This window comes from Staurois parvus, unplaced genomic scaffold (genome assembly GCF_062004578.1).
Source record: "Staurois parvus isolate SC_StPar_1 unplaced genomic scaffold, SC_StPar_1.0 ptg000633l, whole genome shotgun sequence".
Classification (NCBI taxonomy): domain Eukaryota; kingdom Metazoa; phylum Chordata; class Amphibia; order Anura; family Ranidae; genus Staurois; species Staurois parvus.
In genome coordinates, this window is record NW_028318429.1 from 431,512 (window position 1) to 458,154 (window position 26,643).

General features: G+C 49.6%; 2 protein-coding genes across 2 annotated transcripts; one reads left to right on the forward strand and one right to left on the reverse strand.

Moving 5' to 3' along the window:
* Positions 1–15,576: 15,576 nt before the first annotated feature.
* Positions 15,577–18,016, reverse strand: LOC149449299 (tripartite motif-containing protein 14-like). The gene has a single exon (XM_089693417.1). It carries the CDS (start codon positions 18,013–18,015, stop codon positions 16,423–16,425), a length of 1,593 nt encoding a protein of 530 aa, XP_089549543.1. The 5' UTR covers position 18,016; the 3' UTR covers positions 15,577–16,422.
* Positions 18,017–21,143: 3,127 nt separating this feature from the next.
* Positions 21,144–24,825, forward strand: LOC149449300 (uncharacterized). The gene has a single exon (XM_089693421.1). It carries the CDS (start codon positions 21,823–21,825, stop codon positions 24,823–24,825), a length of 3,003 nt encoding a protein of 1,000 aa, XP_089549547.1. The 5' UTR covers positions 21,144–21,822.
* The last annotated feature ends 1,818 nt before the right edge of the window (positions 24,826–26,643 follow it).

Here is a 26,643-nt window from a genome sequence, read left to right on the forward strand (position 1 = left end):
TTCTCCTACTCAGAGTGAGGCTGGGCTGTGACTTGTGCTGTACGGAGAATATAAGTTGTAGGAAGGGACACAGATAATAAGATCTAATTAACCCCTTCCAGTCCGGACACTTTCCCCCCCTTCCAGTCCGGACACTTTCCCCCCCTTCCAGTCCGGACACTTTCACCCCCCTTCCAGTCCGGACACTTTCCCCCCCTTCCAGTCCGGACACTTTCACCCCCCTTCCAGTCTGGACACTTTCACCCCCTTCCAGTCCGAACACTTTCCCCCACTTCCAGTCCGGACACTTTCACCCCCCTTCCAGTCTGGACACTTTCCCCCCCTTCCAGTCCGGACACTTTTCCCCCCTTCCTGTCTGGACACTTTCACCCCCTTCCAGTCCAGACACTTTCACCCCCTTCCAGTCCGGACACTTTCCCCCCCTTCCAGTCCGGACGCTTTCAGCCCCTTCCAGTCCAGACACTTTCCCCCCCTTCCAGTCCAGACGCTTTCAGCCCCTTCCAGCCTGGACACTTTCCCCCCCTCCCAGTCCAGACACTTTCCCCCCTTCCAGTCCGGACGCTTTCCCCCCCTTCCAGTCTGGACACTTTCCCCCCCTTCCAGTCCGGACGCTTTCCCCCCTTCCAGTCCGGACGCTTTCCCCCCCTTCCAGTCCGGACACTTTCCCCCCCTTCCAGTCCGGACGCTTTCCCCCCCTTCCAGTCCGGACACTTTCACCCCCTTCCAGTCCGGACACTTTCACCCCCTTCCAGTCCGGACGCTTTCAGCCCCTTCCAGTCCGGACACTTTCCCCCCCTTCCAGTCCGGACACTTTCACCCCCTTCCAGTCCGGACACTTTCCCCCCCTTCCAGTCCGGACACTTTCACCCCCTTCCAGTCCGGACACTTTCCCCCCCTTCCAGTCCGGACACTTTCCCCCCCTTCCAGTCCGGACACTTTCCCCCCCTTCCAGTCCGGACACTTTCCCCCCCTTCCAGTCCGGACACTTTCCCCCCTTCCAGTCCAGGCTAATTTTCAGCTTTCAGCGCTATCACACTTTGAATGATAATTGCGCGGTCATGTAATGCTGTACCCAAACAACATTTTTTGGAAACAGAGACAATCAAGTACTGTCCGTGATAGTTTTTTTATTTGCACTAACATACAATTTTGAGGACAAGCTTTCGGGGTATGTCCCCTTCTTCAAGGTCCAGGCAGTACTTTTGTTTCTGTCGCAAATGCACTAATATGGCTACAATCACCTCTTGGAAACAGAGAAAACTTTCTTTTAGTGGTATTTATTCACCACGGGGATTTTTATTTTTTTTGCTAAATAAATTAAAAATTTTGCAAATAAATAATCTTTCTTCATAAATCTTGCCCAAAATGTATTTAAAAAAACCCAAATCAGTTTAAAAAAGCATTAGAATTTTTCAACATTTTATTTCTATTTTTATTTTATTTGTTATATTATTATGTTTTTGTTTTTTTTTGCATACTGTCACCCTAGTAGTAAGTGCCACCATAATGATACTGTGTTACTTGTGGGGGGTGATGAGGATTTTTTTTTTCTTTACACTGATGGCTTTTACACCCATAAAGGTTGTAAAAGCAATCATTTCTCCTCTCTGGCTGCATTTCTGCAGCCAATGAGAAATACTGTGAGAGCTGTGATTGGTCAAAGCTTGTCACATGGTACAAGTCTGTTATTATTTCAGGTACTTATATAGCTATGAATGGCCTTGTACCATGTGACCTCTGTGATCATTGGCCAATCACCGATCACATGACCTTGCACAGTGGTCCCATACATCGATCATGGTGCTGTGGGCTCAAAGGAATCATGCGCAGGCAATGGATGCGGGGGGACATTTCTAAAATTGGCAACGCTCCCATCCGGCCCTTTATCGGCATGGGCAGGACAGGAAGAGGTTAAGAACAATGTAACTTTTTTAGAAAAATGTCCATCCTTTTTTGAATACCTGCTGTTTCCATAGCCAGGGGCACAACTAGAGTCAGGTACACTGGGCACATGGCCCCCATCTAGTACTGGGTGTTTCGAATCCCATCACTGGCCTTGATTGCCCACCATTTTTTCTATTCTGACTGTAGGCAGGTTGTCTACTCTGTGTTGGTAATTAGCACCTGGCTGCCCAGGTCAGGGGGAAGGGTTTAATGTTTTGCCGCCTTTTTTCCCCAGGTGCGGGTGTGGGTTTTGCTGGTGTCCAGCCTCCCTCCCGTGTTCTATAAAAGAAAGACATCTGGATCCTAAGTGGGCTCCAGGGACTTGGGATTTGGGGAAAATGCATAGGGAACCTACACTAAAGACTTATTTGGTCCTATGATCAGCTCTGAAAAGCCGATTTGCCAAAAGAACCCTGGAACATGGACTTCTCTGTTGATCACTACCGAACATGGACTTCTGTCCAAGAGAATCTACCTGTGCGGGTAACCTGGGGCAGCCACAGTTAGGTTCATTTAGGAATGGAATGGTATTGCATGTTATACATGTTTGCCAAGTTAAAGTAAACATTGATTCAACTGCTCAGAGTTTGGTCTGAAGTTATTCAAGGTGTACATGTGAGGATTTAACATATCATCAATGAACTTGGGTCCTTAACCACAGAATGGGGTACATATAACATCACTACAGTAGAGGTTCATGAGTAAGGACAAGGAGAAAGAGTGACCAGTTATCACGTACCTGGTGATGGAGGCCAATGGAGAGAGGGCTTCCCTTGTGGCTAAGTTCCGGACTCCCCTGAGAGTAGGACAGCGGGAGTCAGGCCCAAAGTTGCACAGGTCGCCTGTAGGAGTGCTGGTTGGTGGACCACTCAGAAGAACAGCTGGTGCACGGAGATAGGTCTGCAGACAGGAGGCTCCTGTGCGTGGTATGCAAGCCCTTCCGGGATTTGGATGTTTACTGAGTAGTCGGTTCAAGCCAAGGTCAGGTACCAGGTGGGAATCAGAGTGGATGTAGTCAGATGGGAAAGCCGAGGTCATTCACAGAGGAGCGAGAGAGAGAGAGAGAGAGAGAGAGAGAGAGAAAGAGAGAGAGAGAGAGAGAGAGAGTATCCATAAGCCAAGCCGAGTTCAGATCAGGGGTAAATCAGAGTAGACAGGTCCAGGAGCAAGCCGAGTTGGTAACAGGTAATCACAAGTCAGAACCACAAGAAACAGGAACCAGGAACAGGGCACGAGGAGCTAGAGATCATCCAGCAACCAGAGGAAGTGATGAGCCTCCTTATAAAATTAGATCTGATTCGGTTATTTTGGCGACTGCTGATGTTGCATCCCTTTATACTATTATTAAACATCAAGATGCAATAGAATTTGCAAGCTTGGCATTGAGAGAACTAGGTGATCTAAAATGGTCGTAAAGGAAATACCTCCTTGAATTTCTTGAATACTGTCTTACACACAATTACATCTGACTTGACCATGCATACTACCGTCAAATAAAAGGTGTAGCAATGGAAGCATGATTTGCACTGAGTTTAGCTAACCTATTTATGACCCTATGGGAAGAAAGAGCAATATACTGTAATCCCCCTGAGGAATTAAAGTTGTATAAGCGGTATATTGATGATGTGATCAGTATATGGGGAGGTGAAATGGAGCGTTTGGAATGTTATTTGAATAGTCTAAATCTGAATGATAAGAACATTCATTTTTCTTGAGAGCCGAATGTGACTAAAGTTAATTTTCTGGATTTGGAGGTTTCTAAGCAGGGAGAAAGAGTTACCATGAAGACCTTTTTGTCAAAACAGTTGATTGGAATGGATATATTCCGTCGGACAGTTGTCACTGTTGGTGATGGCTCCTGAATTTACCGGAGGGCCAATTTATTAGATTAAGACGGAATTGTAGCAATAAAGAAGATTTTTACCATCGAGCCAACTTAATAGGACAGTGTTTTATCAATAAAGGTTATCAACCTAACCAGGACAGATTCAAGAAACAAACTTGAGGAAGTAGGAGAACTGGATTGAAGGGAATTGATTGAAGACAGGATGAGGGAAGGAAGAATCTTTGGCCCAAGTACTTATTATTCTTGATTTCTGGTACAATAATTTATTGTTGCAACAAAAGTACAGTAGATCACCCACGCAGGGGGAATACAATAGAAATTGAGTTAAGCAAACGTGAGCGAGAAGATGTGCAACAATTTTTTTATTTTAAATATGCTAATGGTGACTGCACAAACAAAGTCGTCACTCCTCACGTGTTCCCTGGGCCCTAGGGTCCAGGGGTATACCAAAAAATGGATGAGAAATAAAGGATGAGAAGGCGGTGGTTAGTGAACCAGCATGCCAGTCCTGGGGGGGGATAGAAATGGAAGAGGGAGAGGAGAAAGGTTCTATCTGGAAGAAGACCAAAGGAGGGGAGGAGAAAGGGGAGGGTTACTGCAGGCTTGGGCGATGGTGTCAGCAATTAAAGGCTGCCAAGCCTAGACGGGTAGGGCATACGACCAACAGGGGGTTCAAACGTTCAGGAATTTGGCATGGGAGTTGTGCAGAGGATGCTGGACATCTTTTCATTTATCCTGTGGGTGGTCAGGTTGCCTTTCACCACTGCAAATGATACGGAGGGTGTCTTCCAAGCCCTGGCTATGGCACGCTTTTCGGATAGGTACATGGAATAATGTATGTAGAAGCCCGAAGAACCGAGACCTAAATCTGGTTAGGCATTGGCAGGACCACCAGGTATGAACCACATTCCCACGTTGGCTGCATCATCTGAAGCATCTATTGCTGTAAGAAGGGCTTAAACCTGTGATGCAGGCCGGAACCCAGTACCACCTCACTATCATCCTTGATTTCAACAGCCAGTACAAGAAGATAGAAAACACCTTCAGGAAATAATGGCCGATATTAAAGTCAGATAGACAACTGAAGGAAATATTACCAGCACATCCTAAGTTTACCTATAGGAAGGCTCCGACTTTAAGAGATAAAATAGCTAGAAATATAATTTGATCTGAATTGTTTTATTAGTAATTTTTAGTTAATGAGCAGCCAGTCTTACTTTTTAGAATTTGCCACAAGAGGGAATTATTGGGTGGTCCTCGGGAGTCTATTTTTTATATTGCTCTTACTATGGGAGTTTTTGTCGTTTTATTTTAATTCTCTTTTATTGTTTTCTATATCTTTTTTAGTGATTAGAGTTTTTAGTTAGTTTGGGCCGTTTTATATGATTTAGTGATTCTGAGATCCCTTATTGTACTACAAAGGCATTTATTATTATGTGTGGTTAGGAGGTCTTTACCAGTAATCATTCTATCCTAGATTGGTCTCCAATAAAATGGCTGCTTCTGTTATTTCTATTTACTTGGTGCCGATCTTCAGTAAAATGGCTGCTGAAGTTAGATGAGCTATTATCCTCTATTGTCAGCCAATATAAATGAGTCACTTAGTCACTGCCTTCCTATCACGTGATTTGTGATGTAACATGTAACACGTAGGAAGGAAGTGTGATGACATCAGTTCCAGTAGGACGGTGTCTGCCTTCTTGGTACACCTGTTCCTATGTATTTTGTTACCAATACTTGTATGGGTCTGCTTGCCCGATTTTAAAAGTTGAGTATTCTATACCTAGTTTTTATACATTAAACACAGACATATTACACTATAAGATGTACACTGTAAAGTATTTCCATCTCATTGATGTTATTTCAAGGAATAAATATAAATATAAATTTACCTTTATGTAACGCAATATATTATCACCTAATTTACTGAGAACTTGAGGTTCAATAAAAAAAAATGTGGAGACAGACCTTTCATATAGTCCATGCACAGCATCTACACCTCGGGCAGCAGGCGTGCGTTTGAGCCCGAATCTTATTGTTGGTGGAATGCAGGGGCGGACTGACAACTCATGGGGCCCCCGAGCAATAGGGGATCATGGGGCCCCTGTGTCCTTGCCAAAATTCAAAAAAGCCTATGAAAAAGGTACCAGGGGCATCTCATGGGGCCCCCTACTGACCCCAGGCCCTCGGGCAGTTTCCAAATGGTCAGTCCGCCCCTGGTGGAACGCACGAGAATCTCGAGGTGATACGTCGGTGCTTTACATGAAAGGCTGTTTACATCAGTGCCAAAGTTGTGCACAAATAGAAGGATGATTGAAGTTCTATGGAGGTTGTGGAAGACCAACAGAGGAATGGTATCTGAAGGACATTCATTATCCCAAAGCACTAGTTAACCTTTAGTAAAGTAGAGGTTACTGGATAGCTGGTGAGTGTGCGCTTCTCACAGAGGTGGGGATCTGTGGTGGCACAATTGCAAGACTTGGTATCAAGGCACGAAGTATAAAATACATGGTGTGATGAACGCATTTCACGTGATGGACTTCATTGGAGTATATCATACAATTATGGACTTTTAGTCATTATAGAAACTGATGATGTTATAGAGGGATTGATTGTGTTAGTGCTTCACTTTTTCTTTTTTCACACAGGGGTAAGGTGCTAGTCCAGCTTATCAACTTGGGAACTACCTCGTTCCCACTCCCGAATCAGACCACCATCGCAGACCTCTACGTTACTGCATCTCTGGGGCCCAACCTGGGTTGGAAGCCGTGTGTGCCCCGTTGCGAGCTGCAACAACCTCCTTGAATGTTTAACAATATAAAAGCTACTGGACCAACTGACCATCCAATTTCAGGACTAACCATTGCCTTAGCAATGTCTTCTCCATCAACTACACGAAAAACACCTACTAGTCTTTGCAACTAGTCCTGAGGACTATGGCTGCACTGAGGCAATGGACCAGCCAGTTTAAACGGGGGATGTTCTGCCCATCTGGGAGCAAAACCGTTATGTTCTCCCCCACCCATGACAAGAGGTGAAGGACTTTGTCAGTAACATTCTGCAGAGTGGGATAATCCAAGAGAGTCACAACTCAGGGCCCCTTTTGTCCTAGTACATAAAATTGATGGTGGCGTGCGGTTCTGTGTGAACTATTGCAAGTGGAATATCAGTACCCATAGTGATGCCTATCCCCTACCCACGGTGAAAGAATTACTCATGGTGCTGGGCCAAGCTCAATACTTCTCTACTCTCGACCTGGCATGCATTTACTGGCAAAGCCCAGTGAGTGAACAGGAGCGGGGGAAAACAGCTTATATTACCCCCCCCCCCGGGATTATTTGAGTTCAACTGCATAACCTTTGGGCTAAACAACATCCTCAGTACTTTCTAATGGTTGATGGAGGAGTGTTTGGGGGATTACAATTTTGAGACTGTGCTAATCTATGTATCTGGATGATATCATTTTATATTTTCTCTAATTCATTTCAGGATAATTTACCCAACTGGCCCAGTATAGGTTAAAATTGAAGCCAAGCAAGTGCTGCCTGATGCGTCAGAATATCCAATAACTAGGAAATGTTGTGGAGGCTGGGGAGGGGGGGTCTTTTGAGATCTGGCAAAAGTCCAGGCAGTACAGGAAAAACTTCCCCTCAAAACTGTCACCGAACTACTCTCCTATCCTAGGACTTGTGGGATACTACAGGCGGTTCATTGTCAAATTCATACAGATCACTGCACCTCTCATTCCACGCAGAAGAAAGAGGTAACCTCCCCATCAATCCAGCCCCAGTGGTGGGAACAGCAGTAGCGAGGGTTTTATGTTATGATTACTTGAGGCCCTTCTGAGTATACAAAGATAAAAGCTTAGAGGGCCTGGGAACCATCCTCACCAGGGAACAGAATGGAGGGGAAAGAGTGATCACCTACGCGAGCTGCAGTCTGAAGCCTACCGAATGTAATCCCCACTATTATAGCTCCTTTAAACTGGAACTATTCGCTCTGCTGGTGGCCATCACTGAAAAATTTGTGGAATACCTTATGGGGGCAGAGCTTGAAGTATACGCAGATAACAACCCTGTCACCTACTTATAAAATGGCCAACTTGGGGACACTGCAACAGAGATCGTCTGCCTGGCCCATTTTAACCTCCTCGGTGGTATGATTATTTCCGATTTTTTGTGCTGAAAGCGGTACCATTTTTTTGTATGAAAATATGTAGTTTTTTATTGTAGGCTGTAATTTTTAGGAATAACTCACTGAAATCTGTCCGAACAAGAGTCTAGTAAACATCCCTGGTAGGATAAAATTTGAAACACGAAATCATAAATTATAATTTAATAAATAATCATAAAAAATAATAATATAATAATAATAAATTTAATTCAATAATATATTCAAACCAAAAACACTGAAATTTGAAATACAGAGGCAAATTCGCACATCGCTGAGCAAAGTCGCAGAATCGTTTTCAGTGTCTGATGAGGAATTTCCCCCACGAATCATTATCACTCAATTCTGCAAGTGGTTCTGACTTACTATTGCTGTTCTCTAGCTGGTCTAAAACCGCATTTGACGTAAAGGGGCGCTTTTTGGACGCCATGGACTTTTCTAAGTTTCCAGGCAGTCAAAATGCAGGCAGAGCGCCGGACAAAGCAGTAGGGACAAAATGTACAGTATGTGAAATGCATTGAAACAGCAATATTTTACTATGTATTAATCATTTAAAAAAAAATGACATTTTTTTAAAATTTCAAATTTGCCGCCGGTTCCGGCGCCCGTACGTCCCGACGTCACAGGGACCGGAACACGGAAGCCGGATGCCGGCATCGGCCAGAGGAGATGGCTGGGGACGCTGCAGGGGACACATTGTGGGAGCGAAGGACAAGGTAAGTGCTGCACGGACTCCCTGAGCAACGCCGCATGGTAAGCCCGAGTGTAGCTCAGGGTTACCGCTCTTGGTACTCAAATTTTACCCCGAGCTACACTCAGGAATACCGCTAAGGAGGTTAACTTTATTATACATTGAAAACCCAGGAAATTAAACTGCTATGTGAATGCCCTTTTTCCACTACCTCGCAGAAAGCCCAGGCAAGGTCTTGAGGCACCACCAGTTTTAACCCATGATGGCCTTTTCTCACTCCCATCAGGAACTCTCAGGCTGCTGAGATCCACACACTTGAGGAGTGGGCCCTGATTCAACAGAAGGACCCTGTGAGGGAGGGTAGACAGTACAGAACACACAGAGTAGATGGCAAACGCACAAAGCATCATGGTACTCCTTCAACATGTTGATGTGGACCGTGCGCTGCTGGCGGTCACGGACGTTGAGACTAATATCGTAACTAGTCTCATCTAACTTGCGAAGGACCTTGTATGGTCCTTCCCAGGTGTGCTGGAGCTTGTTCTGGGGGTTGGGGACTATCCTGAGCACCTGCTGCCCTTCGGTGGACTCGCGACCACGGGCCGTGTGGTTGTACCATACCTTCTGACGCATCTGGGCAGGTCAGCCTCTCCCGCAGCTCGAGAACGTAGGGAACGTCGGGGGTACCCGTGTCCTCAATCTTCCCTTCCCAATGCTCTCGGAGCAGGGATAGGGGACCGCGGACCCTCCGCCAGTACAGGAGTTCAAAGGGGAGAACCCTGTAGATTCCTGCGGCACCTCCTGGTATGCAAACAGCAGGTGAGGGAGGAACTTCTCCCAGTCCGCCTCCCCGTCAATGAAGGACATCAGCATGCTCTTCAGTGTTCCATTGAAGCGCTCGCAGAGGCCATTGGTTTGGGGGTGATAGGAAGTGGTCCGGATCACCCGTACCCCGCACGTGCGCCAGTGGGATTGGACCACCTCGAACATGAACTGGGTACCCTGGTTGGTCAAGATCTCGCTGGGGAAACCCACCTGGGAAAAAACGGTGACTAGGGCCTCAGCCACTTTAGGGGCAGAGATGCTGGACAGGGGGACAGCCTCAGGGTAGTGGGTGGCGTAATCCACCACTGTGAGGATGTACCGCTTTCCAGACTTACTGGGCCGGGCCAGGGGTCCCAGGATATCTACAGCTACCCGCTGGAAAGGCTCTTCAATGGTGGGTAAGGGGCGGAGCTGGGCCTTGGGGTGGTCCCCTGGGCTTCCCTTTTTCTGACAGACGTCACAGGTCTGACAGAAGTGGGCTACGTCCTGGGAGATACCCGGCCAGTAGAAGGCTTGGGTCAGCCGCTGCCCCGTCCTCCTCTTACCCAGGTGGCGGGAATGTCATGGGCTATCTGGAGTAGTGGGAACCTGAACCGTCTAGGCACTATCAGTTGCTTGGAGCCAGCAGAGGGTTGACCCGGGCGGCTTGGGCCTGCCTCGTGATACAACAGCCCCTGCTCCCACCAAAGCTGATCTCCACCCACCTCCTGCCGCCCTGGGTCCTAAACTTGGTCAAGGTGGGGTCTGTGGCTACCTCCCGCTTAAAGTTCTCCCAGTCCAAGGTCAGGGGAAGGTCTGTGTTAGGCGGGGGTTCACTCACCTAGTCCATGCTGCGGGAAGGTCCCGTGGTGGTTCCATCTGTAGGAGGACCTCGACCTGCTTGGCTCCGGGTCACTGTCCCGACGTACTGGCATTGTAGCTCCCCCAGGTCGTTTCCAAACAGAACATCCACCGGGAGGCCGCTCATGACACCGATCTGGCACTGTTGCTCTCCAAACCCATAGTCGAGGTGTACGGATGCCCTGGGGATATGATGTCTGGCTCCTCCTGCCAGTTCGATGGCGAAGCAGAAGCAGTGAAACCGGCTGAGGAAAACTATGCAAATAGTCCTTGACAGGCATAAGGGCTTGGCAGAGGACACTGACGTGGACAAACTGCTGCTGTGGCCAAGGGAAAAGGTGTTGGTAAAGAATCCAAAATGTGAAAGAGGCAGCAAGTGGGAATGCACCCCTATCAGAAGGAGAAACAGTCTTTCCCTGTTTATGATGTGGTGTCAGAAGACCTAGAACCACTCAAAAAATGGCTCCATCACAATCTGCTGAGACCCTGTGTGCTGAGTGGGGACTGTTCCACAAAACCTGTCGCGGACAGGGATGATGACCCGAGGATGTTCTGCCAATCCATGAGATCCCTTTTGAGTGGCATCTGCCTCTCATTGAACCTGGGCCTCTGGTCCCAGCTGATCCTGGGGAGGAAAGTACCACTGACACACATACAGACAGGAACCATTCCTGGAGGCTGACAGTCCTGCTGATTCTCTGGACTCCTCCAAGGGTACAGCCTTCAGCTAGGGTGAAGGGCATGTAGCTGGCCCTGATGACCTCCAACCACCCGAGGCCTGGGAGCCATGAACAGAACACGAGAATCTGGAAGGCAACTCCACAGAGGACAGTGGGGGTAGCTGCCCTACGCGATCCAACTGTGAAGAACTTTCTGCAAAGTACTTTGATTATGTTGTTTGAAATGCTACTGTTATTGCCTTAATTATGTTTCATGCAGTTATATGTGTTCTTTACTGTGGTTCGATACCAAGGACTGTCAAAGGGTGAAAGTGTAGGCAGGGGCAGTCTCTATTCCACACTGTAGGTGGAGCTCGACCAATGCAGAAAGGGAAGAAAGTCGTAAGGAACTTAGTTCCTCTATGACTTTCTGTGGTCACTAGGGAGACAGCTGTCCAATTGGATGCTGGGGCCCCATATGACCTTGGTGCCATCTTTAGCCAGGGCAGAGCCTATTTAAGACTCTGGGTTCTGTGCTTTATGAGAGTGGCTAGTGTAGGGACAGGTTCTCCATCTGGCAGGGACAGAACTATGCGGCAGGGAAAGGTTCTTGAGGAGTAGGGAAAGTGCAGGGACCATACCATCTCCTTGTAGGATGCCTCCCGTTTGCATGTGGACCAGCCAGGCTACATTCCTGTCAGGAATGGACTTGCCAGTAATGGTGGGACTCACCTGCCTTGTGGGCTGAAGTACCAGGGCTGGCCAGCGGGTGCTCTCAGCAATCAGAGACTCAACCCTGCAGCCAGCCAAACACCTGAAGCTGATTATGCAGGTGTATTTAAGGGATGGCCAGACCTGCAGTCTGTGCCTTGGTGTGTGTTTTTCCATGGGCCCCTGTATCTTGTAACCTGCGTTCCTGTTCCTGTTCCTGCCTCTGCCTCTGCCTGACTTGTTGCCGACCCGGTCTGATCCTGACCTCTGCTGACTTCTCCTGTTTTGATCCCTGGCTTGTGACCCTGTCCATTCTCTCCGCCTGCTCCTCCTGTACCTACCTGCCCGTTAGTTATCGACCCGGCCTGCCTGATTACGTTGTGCTCTATATGTGTATGTACCTGTGTATCTGTATCAGTTTAGGTTTGGGTTTGTTTCACCTTGTTGTATGTATTTGTGTTAGCTTGGGGTTTGGTGCACTGCGTTTATGTTTGTATTGTTAGTCTTTAATAAATTGTCTTATTGTTTATAACATATCTGAAGCCTGCGTTTCCCTGGGTCAGTTCACATACCTCTGGTCATACCCGGAGCCCTGACAATTCCTGCCCATTGCTCCAGAAGCTGTTGGCATGATTTCATGGTCACAATCCTCTGCTACTGTTTATAAGTGGCTCCCGTCGGCTGTGCATACCTGCCGGGCCTGATTGTACAGTTTTGGAACCTTGTCAATGTCCTGTTTTCTCCTACATCAGCCTTTGAGTAAACTCTTTACCGCCGGTGGCACTTTGCCCACATGCTCCTGCACAGGAGGTCTACCATAACTAACAATGTAGCTCAGCCCACACTGCTGCATTCTCTCTACGTGGCGGTGACTGCACTGTACAGCTGGGCAAGGGGAAAGAGAGGAGAGAGAAATGATTGCTATCTGAGATGGTAAAACTGTCCCCTTCTCTCTGGGGAGGAGGTGACAATGCATGCTGGGGAGGGTAGTGGAGAGGCAGTGCTGTGCAAGAAAGACTGTGTGGGACTAAAAGTCCCAGGAGAATGATGTACTGGAGGAGACTGGAATATCCGCACTGTGCAGCTCAGACCCATGTAAAAAGTTGGAGCAGATGGCTTTGGCTTGGGAAACTGAGTGGTGCAGGGAGACTGAACTGGTGCACCGGCACAGAGATTGCTGCAGTGGATCATGCATAAACAGCAGAGGGACCCATAAGGCTATGTGTAGAGGACCATGTCCCATGGGTGGTGAGAGACTGTTACCTTGTTTACTTGACTGTGTAGGATCCTTCTGAAGTTGTGGTGTCCACATCTGCATTGCCATGGGACTACAAGGCTCAGTGTGCTGCATGGGAGGACGTCTGCATGGACGACATTTGCTATTTCATCCAGGGTTATTGCTGTTTTCAGGATTTCCCTTATCACCCCAGAGACTGTGGGTGACCACATGCAGCTTGTGTCCAGTGGCACTGGTCCACACACCTCAGGAGAATGAGGAATCTTTGCGACAATCTGAGGAGTGCTGAGAGGCCTTCTGCCACCATCTTAGGTACTGCTTGGGGGGCCAGTGCTGCCCCTTGTCTTTATCATACATCAGGGGACACAGAGCAGCTTTAATAATTATTACTCATAGGGCTATTCTGCCACCTATAGGTGATTGGACACGGGCAAAAAACAGGAAGTCCTCTCCTATACTGTCTGACCCCTCCCATGCAGGAAGTACCCTGGTTTTTTGGCCAGTGCGTGAAGGTGAAGGTCAACACTTTGCAGCTCTCTGCACAAGGTTGCCAGATTCTCAAAAGATTCCAACAAGGATCAGGAGACTGGTGCTATCTGGATCCATTCCTAAAGCTATCATTGTATGGAAGAATGGTACCCGAACCCTACATTGATTGGAGAAGACAAGACATGGGGATTACCTGTAATGCAACCTCTCAACACTGCGCCTTGTGTATACAGAACCCTGTTCAGTAAAAACTTAGCAGGATTTTTTGGTAGGTTACATACATACATACAGGTCCAAGATCCTGGGCAGTGGACCCCACCAAGGGGATTGAGTCCATGAAGTTAGTATGAGACTTTGCTTGCCATGATGGGTGAATATTAGATCCCTATCTTTAAAAGGATGGATCCTATGGAGAGAATGGTGACTATCCAGGTAGCCTGCTGGTGCCTGTAGTGGACTTTCATCCTTGTGTATGCTCCCTGTATTAGTGTCCTCCCATGTTCTCCATCAGTGGGCAATGGTGTACATTAGCCCGCGAGCTGTCTGTCTCCTATGTAAGATGCGTTGCATGCCTGTTAGCTGCCTGGTGTTCTGGCAGGATCTACTGTGTTCTTTTATTGCCATCATAGGTAAGCCAGTCAATAAGCAGGTGTATATGCCAAACAGAAACAGAGGCAGAAGCATTGCCAGTAGAGTCAGCAACACAGGAGACACAGGGCAAGATTCCTAACCTTCAGAGACCTGTCACAGGTCATGTGAGTACACCAGTCAATGGGGTGTGGGGGGGGGGGGCATTGGCATCTTCTAGTGTAACTAGCACACTGTTTGTTGGGACTGCTCTTTATCTTAGGTCCTATTGTTTGATATCAGAAAGCCATATGCCTTCTAAATGGCAAAGAGGTGGGAACACAGCAGAGGACAGATCCTTCCATCAGGTGAGGAAGACTCTAGACATAGCCCCCTAGTGTAGTTTTCCCTGAGGGTCAGGGGGTCTCAAGCAAGTCCGAACCCTTTTTCTTTCCAGGTATTTTAGTCATTTCCAGGACACCTGCTTATGTAACTAAGGAGGATTTGTCATCTGTTTTGGCAGGGACACAGCAACAGCTTTCCAGGATAATTGTCACTGTAGAGTGAGAAGATTGAAAATGGAGGCATTAAGAATGTGGCCATCAAATGTCAGGAAATGTCACTCAGGGTATCTTTTGCCTTGGTGGGGGCTGCATTACAGCCAGCAGTGACACAGAAGATTCATGTCAGTTTTTTTTTTGGGAGAATAAGTTTTATACGCCAAATATAAGGATCGGGTCCACAACAAGTGCGTCTCAACAGGAAGAGTATCCTCATGGAATGTACCCAAGAGAGCGAATTTAGGATCCATCTGCACCTTCTTGGAACAAATTGAATGAAGGGTTGTAAAGACAGAATTCCAATATCGGTGGAGCTTGGGGCAACGTCATAACATGTGGACAAGTGAACCTGTAGGTGAATTACATCTAGGGCATTGTGGTGCAATGCACTACTTGTGGGGGGTGATGAAGATTTTTTTTTTTTTAACACTGATTGCTTTTATACCCATAAAGGATGTAAAAGCAATTATTTCTCCTCTCTGGCTGCATTCTTACACTACTGAGTGAGCTGTGATTGGTCACAGCTTGTCACATGGCACAAGGCTGTTTGTGAATAGCCTTGTACCATGTGACCTCTGTGATCATTCACAGATTTCACAGGTAGTAAGCAATGGTGTCAGAAGTGACATCTTACTACTCTGCATGTGATCACTGATTGGCCAATGGGTGATCACATAATCTCACACAGAGGTCCCGTCCGACAATCAGTGTTCCACTGTTTCGGAGGATGCAGCGGGCACCGCTCCCAGGAAGCACGCATAGCTAGAAAATGCGGGTGCCGTTTATGAACGGCAACCCACCCCTAGAGTGCCGTTTAAAAACAGTAGGCAGATGGCAAGTGGTTAAACCTCTTTTGGAACAAGATGTGGAAGTTGCCATAGTTAATGGTGTAGAGGGGTTCTACTTCACTGAATGTAACTTGTCTTTGACCATTGTACTTTCCTTTAAATGATGGAGGTAGGAGTGGTGGGGGGACCTTTGGGCTCATCCCAGCTGAATATCCACAAATTCTAAGGAAGCAGAAGCCGCACTCCAAATTTCCATCTCATACTTAGCTTTATTGATACAAAACCGTTTTGCACAAACATCTCACCCAATGCGTTTTGCTCCTGAAGGAGCCTACAGCAGAACTTAGCTGTATCTGGGCACCACAAAAAAAAAAACACCTTTTTTTTTTAATTTCAAAGCAAGCTCAATCCATCTGCCCTTACTGAGGTGACACCTGAGATAAGCCGTACAATGGACACAAGAGGCCGGTACACTGTTCAAGGTCGGCGAAGGCAGGAGGGCGTGCTTAGCTACGAAAGGCCCCTCCTCCATATTAATGGAAAAACTTGCCCTTGAAGACTCCTGGGATGTATGCCATCATTTTGGGCTAGGCCAGGAATCAGGAACCCACAGAAGAAATGAAAAAGTTACAAATGAGTAAATATAATATATCTTCTTATCTATTTATTAACGCCAACAGCATAAGGATTCATCAAAGTTCATTCAGATTGTAAGCTCCAAGGAGCAGGGCCCTCGAACCCCTCGTGTATTGTATTGTTACTGTATTGTCTCATGTTCTGTCCTCCACTATAATGTACAGCGCTCAGCAAACCTTTTGGCGCTATATAAATTCTGTATAATAATAATAATAATTCAGATTGAAAGAGTAAAGTTCCACTTTGAGCACAGGAACCAGAGGTGGTAAATGGTTTGTTTCACCCCTGTAAACTGATACATCTGGAAGAGAGCTTCTTTAGAAACAACAGACTTACTGGCCAGATCACCAGATGAAAATACAAGAAAGAAGACTAAAAACTAAAATTATTGCAGCCGTCACATCTAAGAATTTGTGAGCTGCAATATAATAAATGTTTGCTCTTAGGTTTAATACTACTTTAAGTGTCCCCAAAAATGTATTTTCCCCCTCTCCCCCCACAGATCTTTATACAACCTCTCCATACACGTAACCCAGCATGGAGGGGCTCAGTGAAGGTAATGGTGAAGGTATGGAGGTGTCGGATTGGTTCACACAGATCATAAAAGCAGATCCACCCGGCCTCATAATCCAGATATATCCTGACTCTGGGACTGGGGGGATTGGAGGGTAAGGGGGTCACATTACTGTCATGTAACACCATGTACTGATTACCATCCCTGTACAAACCCCAGGACTTGATATTATATCCGATCCCTGCTTCCCATCCTCTCCTCTCTATACTGGGGTAACACATCCCGACTCCCCATCCATCTGACCCCCCGACATCCACTTCCCAGTAATGTCTCCCTGAGGAGAAACTCCGACTGCTCAACACCTGAGGCCAATACTGAAATCTCTTTGGTGTTACTGGACGATTCTGGTCTATATCTGACCTGGATACAGTTTTCCTGTCATCTGATATATGTAGATTATTATGAGCTGTGTTTCCATCCAGTAATATGTCCTCAGCTCCCTGTATATAGAAGGATACATTTCCCTCTGTTATTATATCAGATAATGTGTGTAATGTGTGTGATATCCCAGCCACATCCAGCCCCCCTCCATCATGGAGGAGTTCCTCATGTCTCTTTCTGTCCTCATTATCTCCATCCTCAGTATCACACAAGTCACCTGTGTCTGATTCCTGTAGGACAGTCAGTGGATCCGTCATGTTACACAGCTCCTCAATGTCACGCATCTTCCTGGACAGCTCCTCCTTCTTTATTTCCAGATCCCAGATGAAGATGGAGACCCGCTCTGCCCTCCCGGAGATTTCCCTCAGGACTCTCTTCTCCAGGTCTTCCAGACGTCTCCTGAGATCTCTAAACAGGGCAGTGACTCTCTCGATGTCACCAGCTGCTTCTTCTTCTACTTTCCTCCTGTGTTCCTGCAGACTCTGGACTCTTTCCTCCATCTCCTCTCTCTTTGTCAGAAGTTTCTGCAGAACATTCCTCAGTGTCTCCTTCTTCTTCTCAGAAGCCTCATCCAGCATCTCCACCTGGTGTCCTCGACGTTCTCCAGCCAAAGTGCAGGACACACAGATACAGGTCTCATGCCCAGTGCAGTAATACTCCAGGATCTTCTTATGGACGGAGCATTTCCTGCTCTCCATGGACAAGGTGGGGTCAATTAAGATGTGTTCTGGGGACTTTTTGTGGACTCTCAGGTGTTTATCACACAGAGAAACCTCACAGTGTAGACAGGATCTAACAGCAGGTACAGGATAGTCCACACAGTGAGTACAGAGGACCCCGGACTTCTGATCAGGCTGAGCAGACAGGAAATTCTCCATTATATTACGCAGTGTTATGTTCCTGTACAGTGCAGGACGATCCGGAAACTTCTGTTTGCATTCAGGACAGTAATATCCTCCAGACCCCCCCTGTGTATCCAGAACACAATCAATACAGACCCGGCAGAAGTTGTGACCACATCTCAGCATTACAGGATCTGTATAAATGTTCAGACAGATGGAACATTCCAGTTCGGCTCTCAGATTAGCAGACGCCATCACTGACAGCAGAAAGAGAAATGAAAGTGAAAGTCTCTAACACGGGGAAGAATTCAGCACATAGTTAACCTTTTGATCGCCCCTCATGTTAACCCCTCCTGCCCAGTGCCATTAGTACAGTATCAGTGTTTTTTATTATCACTGACCACTGTATTGGTGTCACTGCAGAAGTCAGTGACACCAAGTCAGTTCCCCCCGTGTCAGAATGCCCGCCACAGTCCTGCAGTCCTGCTATGAGTCGCTGATCGCCGCCATTACTTGTAAAAATAATAATAATTTTAAAAAATCCCAGTAACTATACCGCCGTTTGTAGACTTTATAACTTTCACGTAAACCAATTCATTTACATTAGTGGGATATTTTTTTTTAGCAAAGACACGGAGCAGAACACATTTTGGCCTAAATTTATGATGAAATTTGATATTTTACATTTTTTTACTAGACGTTTTTAATAGCAAAAAGTAAAAAAATATGTATATTTTTTTTTTTCAAAATTGTCAGTATTTTTTTGTTTATAACACAAAAAATAAAAACCGCACAGGAGATCAAATACCACCAAAAAAAAGCTCTATTTGTGGGGAAAAAAAGGACGTAAATTTAATTTGGGTGCTGGCGCAAATATGCGCACCAGATGCAGGCACGGCCTCCATTTTGTTAAGAGTTCTCCATGTCCCCCCCCATTCTCCCCCTTCCTCTCTGTTCAGCCACAGTGACATCTGGTTGTGTGTCACTGGCAGGCTAGAGCCCAGCAGGGACCCCAGAGCTATAAAACACCTCTCTGAGCAAGGTGCCTGGCTGTTTGAGCAACCTGTGCCATTCAACACCTCGTAAAAAGATAACGCGGCCTTCCCAGGAGTTCAAAAGACCTTCCAAGGAAGAACGCCAGATAACCTTGTTAAAAATCAATTTTTCCTCTATGTCTTCTTATATCTTGGAATATGAGAGACTTGCATAAAAACCAGGCATATCGTCAGATTGGCCGAGAGGAGGCGAACATTTTGATAGGTCCTTCTCCTTGGCTGGAATACATAGGAAAGCAGAAAAGTAGATCTCATGAACCATTCAGTGTAGAATTTCATAATTCATATCTAATCAATCCTCAGACGTGTCTGCATAATAATCTACCCGCGGGTGGAGTGTCACTTATGCATATGGAAAGTTATGAGCCAAAATATGAGTTATGAGAGATTTTGGCTCTAGTTGAGGTATCCGCCCAGACCATCCCTCCCTAATGAAGCATTGGTCCTTGGCTTTAGAGACACCCCCTGCTAGGGAACTACAAATTGGTTTGTCAGGCCTAAGAAGAGTTAAGTTGAAGAAGTTGTGACGGGAGTGACTTTTGGGGGTGGGGGGACCGCTTGGTCAGCTCATGTCCCCCTCATTATGTTTAACCCACCCTGTGCCTGTTAAGGGTACAGGGTGTGAATTTGAATGTCCCAGTATTGTGTATAGTGTGTGTTCCTTTGTCCCTGCCATGTGCTCCCCCCCATGGTGCTGTGTCTCCCTGTCCAGCCAACTATTATGGGATGTACTGTTTGTGTATTGGTGTGGGGGTTGGTCAATGTCCTTTGCCACATGGTTGCATCCCATTGTTCTGTGTCTGGTTGGATGGGGAGGGGTGATGAGGTGTTTCCTGCCTATACTGTAGCCCTTCCCACTGAGAGAGTGGGCTGATGATGTATGTCCTGTTCCTGGTTGTGTTTCCCCGCCCTCTGTATAAAACATGTTGTTTTGTGTTCAATAAAAGTAGTTGGCTTTCTGTCTTAAGAGCTGGGTGTTGTCTATTTTCCTGAGGGATTCCAAGGGCGTGGTCCGTGGATGGTGTTCGGACAGGGGAAGCTGCAGTATAACGGAATATACCCAAGTGCGGTCGGGTACCGGTTCCGTTACAGAAGTCTCCCATTTTAACATCAGTACCACCTGGGGAGACCCGTGCCCTTTCGCTCTGAAACTTGATCTGCTAACCCAGGACTTTGGCAAGTACCTTAACCCTTTAACCTCTCTCTGTTATCTCTTTGCTGTGCTGTTGTTCTCTATATATTTATATATATATTAGTTACCTCTTGTTCTGTAAATATTTTTATTGCACCCCTTTTCAGTAATAAATCTTTCCTTCTGAAAGTGTTGAACTGTTTCTATAGCTCTTAATTGCAATTTACGAATTCCTGCTTCTAAAAAGAACACTACTGTGTTTGTTTAACCCTCTGTATAACCAGCCTGCGGTGACCGTGTTATACAAACGATTACCTCAACCATTATAGTGTTATAGCTGATATCGCCGAGTTTCCTCTTTCCCTGTACAAAAAGGAGGTGGTGGCAGTGTGAAGGGTTAATTGCGTAATTAACCTGACTCAGTAACAATCGCTCAGGCTGCCATTACATAGATTGTGGTCCAATTAGCTGGAAAATCGTTGTGCAGGGTGCAGCTGGGTGTGGCATTGTTACGCTGTCGCGGTATGGGAGCCTGCCAATTATGAATCCCCTTATTAATGCCTTGTATCACATGCCCTCAGAGTCCTGCTCTGTATTGTTCCAATTGTCCCCGTGTCACTGGCCTAATGGCCTAATTAAATTACTTTGGACCCCTCCTCCCTTCACCCTCATGCACAAATTCCTGAACTCTCTGGACAGGACCCATTGCCATGGTAACCCGACAGGAAGTATCCGGTTACCAGCTCAATACTTAAGAGAGAGCAAGGAAACCCCCCCTGTGTGTTCTCCTGGCTGTGTGTGTGAGGGAAGGCTGTGCTGAGCGTCAGCTTCTCTCATCCCCGTCCTCCTCCTCATCTCCTGGACTGTCTGTGCTGCCTGGAATCCCTGCACTGTGGAGGAATCTTCTGCTGTCCCCGTGAATCTGCCTGGATCTATCCCCTGCCTGGACTGAACCCCTTGTTCTCCGTGAGTACCTGCTTCCCCACTGTTACCTGAACTGTTACGGTGGTGACTCCAGGCACCCCTCTCCTGTGTCGGACTACCCCTGTTACAGGGACACCCCCTTGGCTCTCCTAGTGGACTATAAGTGGGTGGGGACCCTCGTTACCATTTAGTGGCAAATCCACCCTGTCTGCCACTGCCGTCTGTTTGTCTCAATAAAGCTTTGTGCATCGGTCATCCTCTCTGTGTGTTCTGTCCTGCCTTTCCTCCGTCACATACTGGTTGGCAGCGGTGGGATCAGGACACTGAGGAGATGACAGACAGCGAAAGCCAGCGGATGCAGGAACAGACCCGGCCCAGCGAATACAGGAAGTGGACTGTGGCATGTCTGCAGGAGAGGGCTGAGGAGCTGGCCCTTTCCTGGAGGGGCCTAGCCAAAGAGGATCTGATCACCGCCATTGAGGAGGCAGACCCCCAGGACGCCCCGAGAAAAAGCAGATCAACACCAGCCTCCCCAGCACGCAAGGATCCAGGGCCCAAGAGCCCCTGGCTTACTCGGGTGGAGGAAGAGATGGCCCTCCTGGGGTCAGACGCCACAGCAGAGGACAAGCGAGAGGCTATCCAGAGGGCGCATGAAAGAGAGAGCCAAGGGAGCCACCGTGACCTAAGCTGCCCGTCCAGCCCCAAGGCCGCGGGATACCGCCCTCCCCGGGTCAGCCGCAAGGACTTTAAACCCTTCAATGAAGCCACCGGGGATGTGGAGGGGTTCTTTCAGGACTTTGAGCAGCAGTGCCAGCTCATGGAGGTGCCAAGCATGGATTGGATACGGCACCTCGTGGGTCTGTTAGAAGGGGGTGCAGCTGCGGCCTACCAGCCTACCGCACTCTGGACTATGTGGATGGCCGGGATTACGCCCGGGTCAAACAGACTGTGATGGAATATTATGCGGTGACCCCAGAAGTGCACCGGGCGCGCTTCCGTGACCTTCCCTACCTTGCGGAACCGTCCTATAGGATGTATGCACACAAGATGTCGCAGTCCTGTCGGAGGTGGCTAGAGGGGGAACAGGCCTGCACCGCAGAAGAAATCATCCAAGCATTTCTGAAGGAGCAATTCTACAACCAATGCCCGGCGGAGGTGCGTGGATGGGTAAGAGAGAAAGCCCCTACCACCCTTGCAAAGGCCACTGCCCTGGCTGATGAGATCCTGGCCATCAAGCCACACTGGAAACGGTGGGCCCCTGAGCCGTCAAGGGCCCTGCCCCCCGCCACCTCTGCCAAAACGGGCCCCCCACCTACCACTGCCAATCCCGCAGGGCCACCCCCCAGAGCCCAGTTCACAGGGCCCCCCATGGAGCGCCGCTGCTACGGATGCAACCAGCCAGGGCACCTCCAAGCTAACTGCCCCACCTCTCGAAGGCGGCGTTTTACCCGTCCGGTTCACTACCTGGAACTTCATCCCGCAGAAGAACCACTGCCCCCGCCTCCCGGCAAATGGATGAGCCCCCCAGACGCCAACCAACCCTGGGGGGTTTACAGTGTCCACCCCCCGGGGGCTACATACTCCACCCAGAAACAACGCCACTTGCAGGCCGTGCGGGTAGACGGGCAACCCGCCACCGGTTTTCGGGATACGGGGGCCTTCCTGACCATCGCTGATCCCCGAGTGATCCGGCCTGAAGCCATCCAACCCGGCCCTGGATTCGCCATCGAGCTGGCGGGAGGAGCCAGGCATCACATCCCCAGGGCATCCGTGCGCCTCGACTATGGGTTCGGGGAGCAACAGTGCCAGATCGGCATCATGGGTGGCCTCCCGGCGGATGTCCTACTCGGCAATGACTTAGGGGAGCTACGATGCCAGTACGTCGGGGCGGTGACCCGACGCCAAGCAGGTCGAGGTCCTCCTACAGACGAAGCCACCACAGGACCTTTTCCCAGCATGGACTCGGTGAGTGAACCCCTACCTGACTCAGACCTTCCCCTGACCTGGGATCGGGAGACCTTTAAGCGGGAGGTAGCCACAGACCCCACCTTGGCTAAGTTTAGGACCCAGGCCGCCGCAGGGCGGCAGGAGGGGGATGGGGGCCAGCTTTGGTGGGAGCAGGGGTTGTTGTACCGCACAGCAGGCCCAAGCCGCCCGGGTCAACCCTCTGCTAGCCCTGCACAACTGATAGTGCCCAGACGGTTCCGGTTCCCGCTACTCCAGATAGCCCACGACATTCCAGTAGCTGGCCACCTGGGTAAGAGGAAAACGGGGCTGCGGCTGACCCAAGCCTTCTACTGGCCAGGTATCACCCAGGACGTAGCCCACTTCTGTCAGACCTGTGACATCTGTCAGAGGAGGGGACGCCCAGGGGACCACCCCAAGGCGCCGCTCCGCCCCTTACCCATCATTGATGAGCTCTTTCAGCGGGTAGCTGTAGACATCCTGGGGCCCCTGGCCCGACCCAGTAAGGCCAGCAAGCGGTACATCCTCACGGTAGTGGATTACGCCAACCGCTACCCCGAGGCTGTCCCCCTGTCCAGCATCTCCGCCCCCAAAGTAGCCAAGGCCCTAGTCACCGTTTTCTCCCGGGTGGGTTTCCCCAGCGAGATTCTGACGGACCAGGGTACCCAGTTCATGTCCGAGGTGGTCCAATCCCTCTGGCGCACGTGCGGGGTAAGGGCGATCCGGACCACTCCCTATCACCCCCAAACCAATGGCCTCTGCGAGCGCTTCAATGGCACACTGAAGAGCATGCTGAGGTCCTTCATTGATGGGGAGGCGGACTGGGAGAAGCTCCTTCTACACCTGCTGTTTGCATATCGGGAGCTACCGCAAGAGTCAACGGGGTTCTCCCCCTTCGAACTCCTGTACAGGCGGAAGGTCCGCGGTCCCCTATCCCTGCTCCGGGAACATTGGGAAGGGCAGATAGAGGACACGGGTAACCCCGTCGTTCCCTACGTTCTCGAGCTACGGGAAAGGCTGACCCGCCTGGCCACCATGGCCCACGGCCACCTCCAGGCAGCCCAGACACGTCAGAAGGTCTGGTACGACCGCAAGGCACGCGGCCGCGAGTTCACTGAAGGGCAGCAGGTGCTCAAGATAGTCCCCAACCCCCAGAATAAGCTCCAGCACATCTGGGAAGGACCCTACAAGGTCCTCCGCAAGATAGACGAGACTAGTTACGTCATTGGTCTCGACGCCCGCAACCGCCAACAGCGCACGGTCCACATCAACATGCTGAAAGAGTACCATGACCGGGCTCTGCCCGTGCTCGCTGTCTGCCCCGCCTCCACGGGCGGAGCAGACGAGGGAGCCCTGCCCGATCTCCTGCAAGCCACCAAAGTCACCACTCCCCAAGATCAGATTCCAACGGGGGCTCGGCTGAACCCCCGCCAGACGGCCCAGATGCGGGCCATGATAGCGGACCGGGCCGTCGCCTTCTCGGCCACCCCAGGTCGCACCGGGTTAGCCCTCCACCACGTGGAGACCCACAGTCAGAAACCCATCCAGCAGGCCCCATACAGAGTCCCCGAATCTGTGAAGGCGGCCATCCGAGCAGAACTCTCCGAGATGCTCCAGCTGGGTATCATCCGACCCTCCCGCAGTCCTTGGGCCTCCCCGGTGGTGCTCGTGCCAAAGAAGGATGGGACCACCCGCTTTTGCGTGGATTACCGGAGGTTGAATGACTACACTGTCAGTGACGCTTACCCCATGCCCCGCATAGACGACCTGCTGGACTGTCTGGCCGGGGCCCGCTACGTGAGCACCCTAGACCTCAGCAAAGGCTACTGGCAAATCACCCTCACAAAAGAGGGCGTTGAGCGCTCCGCCTTCATTACCCCATTCGGCCTGTATGAATTCCTCGTCATGCCCTTCGGCATGAAAAACGCCCCCGCCACCTTTCAACGGGTCGTGGACCAGCCAAGAGTTCGCGTGCGCTTACCTAGATGACATAGCGATCTTTAGCGACACGTGGGAGGAGCACCTGGCCCACGTGGGGGCCATCCTAGACCGCATCTGCAGGGCCGGGCTGACACTGAGACCAGACAAGTGCCAGTTGGGAATGGCGGAGGTACAGTACCTCGGGCACCGAGTAGGGGGGGGGACACTGAAACCGGAGCCAGCCAAGGTTCAGGCCATTTATGACTGGCCCACTCCCCAGACCAAGAAGCAAGTGATGGCATTCCTCGGCACTGCCGGCTATTACCGTAAATTTGTACCTAATTTCAGCTCCATGGCCCAGCCCCTGACCGACCTGACCCGGAAGAACAGTCCCCAGATGGTGACCTGGACCTCGGCCTGTGAATCCGCCTTCTGTGACCTCAAATCCGCCCTGGCGAGAAACCCCGTCCTGGCCGCCCCTGACCACAACAGACGCTTCCTCGTACAGACAGATGCCTCCACCTATGGCCTAGGGGCTGTCCTCAGCCAAGTCAACGAGGCTGGGGAGGAACACCCCGTTGCCTTCCTCAGCCGCAAGCTACTGGACCGGGAAGTTGCCTATGCTACAGTGGAGAAGGAGTGTCTGGCCATAGTCTGGGCCCTAAAGAAACTACAGCCCTACCTGTATGGCTGGGAGTTCACCATCGTCACCGACCACAACCCCCTCACATGGCTGAACCGGGTGTCCGGGGACAATGGGCGCCTCCTTAGGTGGAGCCTGGCCCTCCAGCCCTACAACTTTACCATTCGATACAGGCGGGGAAGCCAGCACCAAAACGCTGATGGCCTTTCCTGCCAACAAGACCCACAGTAGCTAGGCTAGGCCCCACAAGTGCCTTCCAGGGAATCCGGTTGGGTCCCCCTTATCGGCACTTGTGAAAAGGAGGGGGGAGGAGTGTCGCGGTATGGGAGCCTGCCAATTATTAATCCCCTTATTAATGCCTTGTATCACATGCCCTCAGAGTCCTGCTCTGTATTGTTCCAATTGTCCCCGTGTCACTGGCCTAATGGCCTAATTAAATTACTCTGGACCCCTCCTCCCTTCCCCCTCATGCCAAATTCCTGAACTCTCTGGACAGGACCCATTGCCATTGTAACCCGACAGGAAGTATCTGTTTACCAGCTCAATACTTAAGAGAGAGCAAGGAAACCCCCCTGTGTGTTCTCCTGGCTGTGTGTGTGAGGGAAGGCTGTGCTGAGCGCCAGCTTCTCTCATCCCCCGTCCTCCTCCTCATCTCCTGGACTGTCTGTGCTGTCTGGAATCCGTGCACTATGGAGGAATCTTCTGCTGTCCCCTGGATCTATCCCCTGCCTGGACTGAACCCCTTGTTCTCCGTGAGTACCTGCTTCCCCACTGTTACCTGAACTGTTACGGTGGTGACTCCAGGCACCCCTCTCCTGTGTCGGACTACCCCTGTTACAGGGACACCCCCTTGGCTCTCCTAGTGGACTATAAGTGGGTGGGGACCCTCGTTACCATTTAGTGGCAAATCCACCCTGTCTGCCACCCCCCGTATTGAAGGACTGCCGTCTGTTTGTCTCAATAAAGCTTTGTGCATCGGTCATCCTCTCTGTGTGTTCTATCCTGCCTTTCCTCCGTCACATACGCATTTGACATCGCAGTTTCAGATTGGCCAGTCCTTCGGTTTGGTGAGAAGGTCAGGGGTCTGACGCCGCGTTTGTCACATATTGGTGACAGCGATCGTGGGATTGTCACATATTGGTGGCAGCGATCCCGCATTCGTGACAGGTACAGCGTTGCATGACCGTGCAATTGTCAGTTAAAGTAATGCAGCGCCGTAAAGCAAAAAATGGCCTGGTCAGGAA

Bases quoted from the DNA above. Each gene is read 5' to 3' on its own strand.
- LOC149449300 (XM_089693421.1), top strand. From the start codon at position 21,823: ATGGAATATTATGCGGTGACCCCAGAAGTGCACCGGGCGCGCTTCCGT.
- LOC149449299 (XM_089693417.1), bottom strand. From the start codon at position 18,015: ATGGCGTCTGCTAATCTGAGAGCCGAACTGGAATGTTCCATCTGTCTG.